The sequence below is a fragment of the Nycticebus coucang genome, chromosome 2 (genome assembly GCF_027406575.1).
Source record: "Nycticebus coucang isolate mNycCou1 chromosome 2, mNycCou1.pri, whole genome shotgun sequence".
NCBI classification, from domain to species: Eukaryota; Metazoa; Chordata; class Mammalia; order Primates; family Lorisidae; genus Nycticebus; species Nycticebus coucang.
Genome location: NC_069781.1, coordinates 16,977,144 through 16,986,941, shown reverse-complemented (window position 1 = coordinate 16,986,941; position 9,798 = coordinate 16,977,144). Strand labels below are relative to the sequence as shown.

General features: G+C 38.6%; 1 protein-coding gene across 1 annotated transcript; it reads left to right on the top strand.

Annotated features, from left to right (window-relative positions):
• The first annotated feature begins 2,250 nt into the window (after positions 1-2,250).
• B3GALT9 (beta-1,3-galactosyltransferase 9) lies at positions 2,251-4,785 on the top strand. The gene is given in 2 exon segments (XM_053605677.1): positions 2,251-2,256; positions 3,611-4,785. Coding segments are annotated over 2 exon segments (1,110 nt in total). The 3' UTR covers positions 4,715-4,785.
• The last annotated feature ends 5,013 nt before the right edge of the window (positions 4,786-9,798 follow it).

The following is a 9,798-nucleotide window of genomic DNA, read 5'->3' as shown; positions in this document are numbered from 1 at the left end:
TTTTTGTCATACCTTTTCTACGGGTTTGGCCAGGGCAGTTAAGTCCCTCGGCTACTCTGGTCGAGCACCAACTCTGCGGTAGTTTTTCTTGTTATCCTCCCTTTATCAAGGAGAGGCTGAGAGGTGTTGATGTCCTAACCCACTGAGCAGCCATTATATCCCAAACACTGTTTTAGGGGATGGAACCAGAGAACAAAAAAACACAAAAATCCCTGACCTCCTCGAGTTCCCGTCTGTTGGGAAGTGGAAGACAGATATGAATACTAAGCAAGGCACAGTGCTAGGCTTAGTGCTAAGGAGAAAAATAGAGCAAATTAAGGGGGTTGTTGAACCAGTCAGATGATGCAGACTTGAATCACAGAATTTACACTCTCTGGTTGTCTGTGGCCGGGTTACTGAAATTCTCTGACTTTTATTTTCCTCGCCTGTATAACAATTAGAGTACTCTCCTCATAATGACTTAGGATCGAAGGAGGTGAAGCATGCAAATCTTTTAGCGTCAAGAACAAAAACTGCACTAAGTCCCATGCATTCTTCTTAATATTTTATGTATAAATATTAATGTAAATAGCCGCATGTGGTTCATGGCTACCACAGTCCAATGATATAAACATAACACAAACAATAAGACAAGCATATATCCAGTTGCTGGTAGAGCACAGCCAAGGTTCCAAGCATTTGGACTCTAGAGTACACAAAATGTGGGAAGTTAAAATTGTTTATGTGGGGTAAAAGTCAAGTATGGTGTCCTAAACATCTAATCTCCAGAGAGAGAATTTGATTTGCTAGGCATGGCCACTATAGAATTCTAAGTCAGTGAGTGACTGAGGACAATGTGATAAGGCATTTAGAAAGAAAAGGATATACAGATTGGATAACCTCTACTAAAGGGAAGGCAGTTCCAGGGTAATCAAGGAAACTAAGCACCCATACCTCTTTATAGCAGTCTCAACGCCAGTAGGCTAGGAGCTTAATAAATCAAACTGAAAAAACTAAATGGAGCTTCCCCAGATTTAATATTATTGGAAGCTCTCACTTTAGACAAAGAAACTGAATTGTGTAAATTTAAGGCCAGAGGAGATCCAAGAGCACAATTCACAACTATAAAAAGTAGACGTGTTTAAATGCTACAATATCTATTTAACTATTAAATTTAGTATATTTAAAAAGTCTTTTGCATTTGAATATTTTGAAGTTAGATTTTCCCACTTTGTAAAAATTTCCAAGATTGTGTAATGATGGTAGAGAAAACAGCCAAATTTAATCGTAAGGCCTTATTCCTGGCCAAATAATCACAAAAACTACTATAAATGGAAGGAAGATCAACATGTAAAAGAAAAAGATGAAATATAGCCTGGCATGAGAAGACAATCCTTAGTATAACTACTTCTGTGACGGGAACAAGAAAATATGCTCACTGTCGTTTCTTTCCTTTTTTTTTTTTTGTTTCTTTTCTTAAAATAAACTTGCTGGTAGAATGGTGTTTAGAGTAATTCTAACACATACATGCTCCAGGAAAACAGCAGACATCAAATGCTTCGGTTCTTCAGTTTAGACTAAAATGGGCTTATGTGTTGTTTTCCTTTTTGAGATAAACTTGCCTGGTGGAGGTAGTTTGGATGACTTATAACTGATCTGGTAAAGTTCTTACATAGCTTATACCAGGAATTCCAAATCCAACTCAACGAGACCTCACCATATATTGTATGTTTCTTTGGGGGCAAAAAAAAAAAAATGCACCCACTACAGATGAAAAATATTCCTTGATGTTTAGAACAGTTCTGTGCATGTTCACGTTCCAGGCAGCAGGCATTACACAGACTGTTTAGTTTCTTGAGACACATGCCAAAAAACATTATATATTTCTCTTTGTTTAATGATGCAGTGGAACAGTGATCTGTGTAACTGTTTTTTGCACTCCCCCACGTACTTTAGCAGGAACTCAGCACAAAGACAAGGGTTCAGTTTCATGAGGTATACAAGATTGAAAGCATTTGAAGAGGTTTGCTTTTTCTATTCTTTGTTCTGGATTCATCGGAGCTGTAACAAGATCAGCACTCACTCTCCTATGCAGTCAGCAGGTATTCTGGGACAGCTCAGGTTGATTGGCAAGAAACCTTATATTTAAAGTTTGAAGCACAAAGTACTTTCTGGCAATGTCTTAGACTGGAGTGATCTGAGATACATTTGGCCATAACTTGGCATCTGGACTCAATAATTTCCAAGGCCCTGAAATTGCTCACAGACAACATGAAGGTGGGTTTCTTATACTCTTTGAAGCATTTCTTATCTACTAAAATAGACTTTGAGAAAGAAATGGAACTTTCTTCTATGTGTAAATCATTAGCCGTGAGAAAATGAAAAGTTTAGATTATAGTTGCTGGAGTTGGTTGTATTGCTTTTTACTATTCAAAGGACATGGGAGAGTAAAGATAGGAGTTAGAATTCTCCAGGGGTTAAGAGTGAGCTTTGGAATCTGATGGATTTGAGTTCAAATCATGGCCCTACTGCAACCCCTTACCTAGTATGTGATCTTGGGCAAATTACTAAACCATTCAGCTACTAAGCTTAATTTTGAAGATAACCTCTCTGAAAGGGCTAAGTAAGTTAAGACACGTAAAGTGCTTCGTTACCAGAGCTAAATGTAAAGTGCTTAGCACAGTGCCTGGCACACAGCAAATGCTCAATGAGAGTTAACTATTATTACAAAAAGCTTTTTTATTTTTATTTTTTGCAGTTTTTGGCCAAGGCTGGGTTTGAACCCGCCAACTCCAGCATATGGGGCCGGTGCTCTACTCCTTTGAGCCACAGGCACCGCCCCAAGAGGCTCTGTTGACCAAAGCTCCAATGAATAGGAATTTAATTCATTTAATATTCCCTAGCTCTATCATACATGCATTGCAATTCTGCATATGCCCACCGAGAGAAAATTTCCACTCCACTTTAATGAGGTGAAGTAAGTTTGGCATAGGTCCATCCTCGACCTCTGAAAAGGTGCTGTGCAGATAACAGGGATCTGCCCATATTGACAGACATGTCAGATAAATTAAAAGACACTGTCGGAAAAGACTCTGAATCACTATTAGGTTGAATTGGATAGTCATGCAACAACAATTTAAAAGTTTGATAATGGCTAGTGTACAGCGGCCAATAAAAGCAACTACTTCATGGAAAAATAGCCCTTGTCTTTGTGATTTGAGAAGAAACAGCTTCAAGTGCTTTATGAAAGAACATTATATAGGTTTCCTATAGGTTTTTATTACAACGATACCACTTATTACATTATAGGCATGTGTATCCCCAGTGTCTAACACGCCTTGTACACGGGTGTAGTAAGTAGGCTTTAATCCACACAAGCAAGAAAACTAGCATTTTACAGTGTTCACTTTGTGCCAAACACTGGAATCAGCAGCACTTGAGAAGATAGAGACATGATGGCTGCTGTCCAGGACACTACCATCTAGTGGAAGAGACAGATAATAAAAGTAAATAATAAAGAACGCTTACAATAGAGTATACTGCACAGTGCTATATGAGGTCCAAACAGGGTTCAGTAGAGAACAGGAATGGAGATGAAGTTTGAATGAACATATATCCTTTTCTTATTTAGGTGACTTTCTGCAGACTTCACATTCACCAGTAGTGTTTCATTCTATTTAATGTCATCCTATTTCATGCCTTGCTTTTTGGGGCTGACTTTGTAGAAGAATACTTTCTGCGTTCTTTGCCTTATATAGATATGAAAGTTCTTGAAATTAAGGACAAGGCAAGAAAATTGAATATGGAGCCCCTAAGAAGTAATCTCTCCAAATACTATGTCCTGAGCCAGTCAGAGGTATGTAAAGGGAAGAACATTTTCTTGCTCTCTCTTATCTTCAGTAGCCCAGGAAATGGAACGACAAGGGACCTCATTAGGAAAACCTGGGGTAATATGACCAGTGTCTGAGGGCACCCTGTTCTCACACTGTTTGCTTTGGGAATGCCTGTTTTGGTACCTACCCAGAAAGAGATAGACAAGGAGTCCCATAAAAATAATGATATAATTGAAGGAGTCTTCTTGGACAGTTCTGAGAACCAAACCCTGAAGATCATCACAATGATACAGTGGGCTGTGACTTTCTGCCCTAATGCCCTGTTCATTCTCAAGGTGGATGAAGAAATGTTTGTCAATTTACCAAGCTTGGTTGACTATCTTCTCAATCTGAAAGAACACTTTGAAGATTTCTATGTAGGAAGAGTTATCCATCAGGTTATACCCAACAGAGATCCTCGTAGCCAAGCATTTGTCCCTCTTAGTGAGTACCCAGAGAAATACTATCCAGATTACTGCAGTGGTGAAGCCTTTATAATGTTCCAAGATGTGGCTCGACTGATGTATTTGGTTTTCAAAGAAGTACATGTTACGGTGCCTGCTGATGTGTTTATAGGAATTTGTGCTAAATCCGTTGGCCTTATACCCATCCACAGTTTAAGGTTTTCTGGTAAAAGGCACATCAGATACAACAGATGCTGCTGTAAGTTCATTTTTACATCCTCAGAAACTGCAGATGCTGAAATGCCTCTGGCATGGAAGGAAATTAATGATGGGAAAGAATGTACACTGTTTGAGACTTACTATGGGCTAATTTCCTGCAAACTTCTCACGTACCTTGATGGTTTTAAACATTTTCACATGGAGACCATAAAAAACAATGCCATGTATTTTGTTGATTAGAATTTCTTTGATTTTTTTTCCTTATGTGTGTTATTTCAAAATTACCTTGTACCCTGTTATATAAAGCATCTCTCCTTCCTTGCATTTTATGTAGTCTCCCTGAATCTTTTATTGTACTTAGCAAAGGTACAAAACGTTCTTAGTGCTTTGATGTGCTTGATCTAATTGAGAACCCATTTTAAGAAATTTAAGTTGGTGTAGCATTATTCTTTTCAAAATAAAACATACCTTGCAGAAAAGAGAGAACATTACATTTCATTATAATCGTGTCTTTTTTTAACTGACAAGAAAAGTCATATAGATATTATGGCATACAATGTTTTGATATAAATATATATATATGCATTTCTGAACAGGTAAATCAAGCTTTTTAACATACGCATAACCTTTCATCATTTTTTTATAGCAAGAACACTGACTCTCCTAGCAATTTTCAAATATATAACATAATGCTATTAACTGCTGTGACCATGATGTACAAAAGATCTTCTGACCTTATTCCTCATGTCTAAAATATTGGATTCCTTGACCAGTATCTCTCCAGTTTCCTCAAGCCCCCACCATTTTACTCTCTGTTCCTGTGAGTTAGAGTTTTTTTACTCTATGTATAAGTGAGATCATTCAGTATTTGTCCTTCTGTGTCTGGCTTATTACACTTAACATAATGTCCTCCAGATTTATCCAGGTTGCTCAAAATGACATGACATCCTTCTTTAAAAGACTGAATAGCTACATCAAAATATTTTGACAATTATTAGCAATTATCTGATTCCTTTTCTGAATATATTTATGTTCATTCGTTCTTTATGAGGTTTTTGTTTCTAGTCCTTATTTTAAACATTGTTATTGTTCTTAAAATTTAAGCCTTTTTAATTTTGTGAAGGCAAAAAAAACGGAAACCTAACACATGTATATGTAAAAATAAAAAAATAAAAAAATTAATGAACAAAAAAAAAAAGACTGAACAGTATTTCAGTCTTTTTATTAAAGACTGTAGACATAGCAAGTGGACATCCAGTTTCTCAGCACCAATCTGGATATATACTACATCTTCTTCATTCATCTTTGGTGAACACCTAGGTTGACTCCACTAACCTTGTGAATAATGCTGCAAAGAACACGAGAGTGCAGATATCTTTAACCTACTGACATCACATCCTCTGGAATATAACATAGCTAATACAGGGATCGCTGGATTAGTGGTAGCTCTGTTTTCAATTTTTTGAGGAACCTTAATGGCTGTTCTAGTTTACATTCCCACCAATAGCATGCAAGAATTCCCTTTTCTCGGGCGGCGCCTGTGGCTCAGTGAGTAGGGCGCCGGCCCCATATGCCGAGGGTGGCGGGTTCAGACCCAGCCCCAGCCAAACTGCAACAGAAAAATAGCCGGGCGTTGTGGCGGGCGCCTGTAGTCCCAGCTACTCAGGAGGCTGAGGCAAGAGAATCGCTTAAGCCCAGGAGTTGGAGGTTGCTGTGAGCTGTGTGAGGCCACGGCACTCTACCGAGGGCCATAAAGTGAGACTCTGTCTCTACAAAAAAAAAAAAAAAAGAATTCCCTTTTCTCCAAACTCTGCCTCATCCATACTTATCTTTCCCTTTCTTGATACGTATTAGCCATCCTACTAGGGATGAGGAGGGATCTCATTGGGATTTCAGTATGCATTTCTCTAAGGATTAGAGATGTTGAGGTTTTTTTCATATATCTGTGTGTGTCTTCTGAGAATTATCTACTCAGGTTCTTCAGCCATCTTTTAATTGGGTTGTTTTCCTGATATTGAGTTGAGTTCCTTATATCTGGGATAATAACCCCTTAACAGCCAATTTGGCTTGCAAATGTTTTCTTCCAGTCCAGCGGTTATCTGTTCATGGTGTCGTTTTCTTTGCTATATAGCTTTATAGTTTGTTATAATTTCATTTCTCTATTTTTGCCCATGCTTTGGAAGATATATATATATATATCTTTGTACAGACCAACATCATGAAACTTTCACCCTGTTTTTTTCTAGTAGTTTTAACATTTCAGGTCTTTAATACATTGTGAATTGATTTTTGTGTATTATGTGAGAGTATGATTTCCTTCTTTTGCATGTAGACATCCAGTTGTCTCAGTACCATTTACTGAAGAGATTGTTCTTTTCCCAGTGTGTGCTCTTGTCATCTTTGTCAAAAATCAATTGACCATGAACTTATTTCTGGGCTCTCTATTTTGTTTCACTGGCCTATGTATCTGTATTGATGGCATACTATGTTGGTTTGATTTCTATAACTTTGAGGTCCATTTTCAATTCAGGTATTGTATTTTCATCTTTGTTGTTTTGCTCAATATTGCTTTGACAATTCAAGGTCTTCTGTGTTTCTATACAAATTTTAGCCCAGATAATGAAACAAGACCCATTTACTTGAGAGGCTTAGGTGGAGGACTGCCTGAACCCAGGAATTTTCAGTTGCTGAGTTATGATCATGCCACTGCATTCCAGCCCAGATAATGGAGGAAGAGGAAGAGGAGGAAGAGGACGAGGAGGAAGAGGACGAGGAGGAGGAAGAGGAGGAAGAGGAAGAAGAGGAGGAGGAAGAGGAAGAGGGGGAAGATGAGGAGGAAGAGGAAGAAGAAGAGGAGGAAGAGGAAGAGGAGGAGGAAGAGGAGGAGGAGGAAGAGGAAGAGGAGGAAGAGGAGGAGGAAGAGGATGAGGAGGAGGAAGAGGAAGAAGAAGAGGAGGAAGAGGAAGAGGAGGAAGAGGAAGAGGAAGAGGAGGAGGAAAGAGGAAGAGGAGGAAGAGGAGGAGGAGGAAGAGGATGAGGAGGAGGAGGAAAGAGGAAGAGGAGGAAGAGGAGGAGGAGGAAGAGGATGAGGAGGAGGAAGAGGAAGAAGAAGAGGAGGAAGAGGAGGAAGAGGAGGAGGAAAGAGGAAGAGGAGGAAGAGGAAGAAGGAGAGGAGAAGGAGGAGATGGGGGAGAGGAGGTGGAAGAGAAAAGAAGGAAGCAGCAGCAGCAGCAGCACTTTATATTCAAATCCCCCAGCTCTGCCAGCTATATAACCAGAGGGAATTTTCTTAACCTCTATGTGTAGCCCTTGGCTAAATTATAAAATTGTATAAATTATAAAAATAATATTTAGATTACAGGTATCTTAAGGGAGTTCAATGAGTTAAAATGTTTAATAGTTAGCGCCCACAGTAATTAATGTATATGTTAGCTATTACTATTATTTTCATGTTGATATTTATCATACACAGAAGGTAATATTTTTCACTTTTATTTTTATCTGACATATAATAATTGTACATATTTATGGAATATAGAGTGATATTTTAATGCACATACACTATATGCAATGATCAAATCAGGGTAATTAACATAGCAACTCAAAAATTTATATTTCAGCCAGGTGTGGTGGCTCACACATGTATCCTAGCACTCTGGGAGGCCAAGGCGAGTGGATTGCTTGAGCTTAGGAGTTTGACACCAGCCTGAGCAAGAGTGAGGCCCTGTCTCTACTAAAAATAGAAAAACTAGCCAAGCACTGTGGCAGGTGCCTCGTGGTCCCCAGCTACGCAGGAGGCTGAAGCAAGAAAAAAGTTGAGCCCAAGAGTTTGAAGTTGCTGTGAGCTATGATGCCAAGGCACTCTAGCCAGAGCAATAGAGTGAGACTGTGTCTCAACAACAAAAAATTATCATTTGTGTTGTGGATGTTCAAAATTCTTTCTTCTGGATTTTGAACGTAAATTACTGTCACCCTATAGTGCTACAGAACTTATTCCTCCTATCTAGTTGTAATTTTATCTGTCAACCAATCTCTCCCCATTCTGTTCTCTCTATATACTTTCCAGCTTGTAATAACTGTAATTCTACTCTATTTTTATGAGCTTAACTTTTTTAGCTCCTACATATGAGGACATACAGTATTAATCTTTCTGTACCTTATTTCACTTAACATGTCTTCCAGGTTTATCCATGTGGCCACAATGATAAGATTTTATTCTTTTTATGGCTGAACAGTATTCCATCATGTATACATAGTACATTGTCTTTATCTGTTCATCTTTTATGGACATTTAGGTTGATTCCATATCTTAGTTATTATTATTGGTTAAATAAACACAGGAGTACAGATATCTCTTCAATATACTGATTTCCTTTCCTTGGACAAATATCAAGTAGTGGGATTGCTGGATCACATGGTAGTTCTATTTTCAGTTTTCTGATAAGCCTCCACACTATTTTTTCCATAAATGCCATACTAATTTTAAATTCCTCATCAGCATTTGTCAATTTTTGTCTTTTTGATAATAGCCATTGTAACAGGGGTGAAATTATATCTCATTCTGGTTATTTCACACTTCTCTAATGCTTCTTGCATTTCCAGAATTTCTGTGGTATTTAAAGTTTAATTTCAGTCTTTGTTAAATTTCTTATTTTGATTATTTTCCTCCTAATTTTATTTAACTATTTCTCTGCATTTTCTTGAAGTTTGCTGGGCTCCCTGAAAAGAAATACTTTGAATTCTTCGTCAAGTAATTCACTATCTCCATTTCTTTAGGGTCAGCTACTGGGAGATTATTGTGTTCTTTAGGTAATGTTAAGTCTCCTTGTTCTCTCATTTCTTAAAGTTTTATGTTGATGTCTGCACATTAGGTCTAACAGTCACCTTTTGCAGAATTTATGGGCTAGTTTCACTGTGGAAAGACCTTCCCTCTGTAGAGGTGGCAAGCATGCTTACTGAGTGGTGTGTGCTGATACTAGCACCAGTGAGGCCATAGTTGTGTAGTCTCTGTGCAGATCTGTCAGCTGAGGCTGGCGTAAAGACAGCAGGGATCCTCAGCATCCATGGCTATAGATGTTTGCAGTGACAGCAAGGGTTGCTGTAGTCTTCAGTGGCAATGGCTGCTAAGGTCCCCCCAATCTTTTTTGTTCCCACTTGGTAAGTTGTGGCTGAGGGGGCTGTCTGTTGGCAACGTGTCTATCCTGTGAATTAGCTTGCAGTGATGGTGCCAGCAGTGTCCGATGAGTGTCACCCATGTAGTGGCCACAGAGCTCAGGCCTGAAACACAGTCATGCATGGAGTTACTATGGCTCTAGAATTAGGGG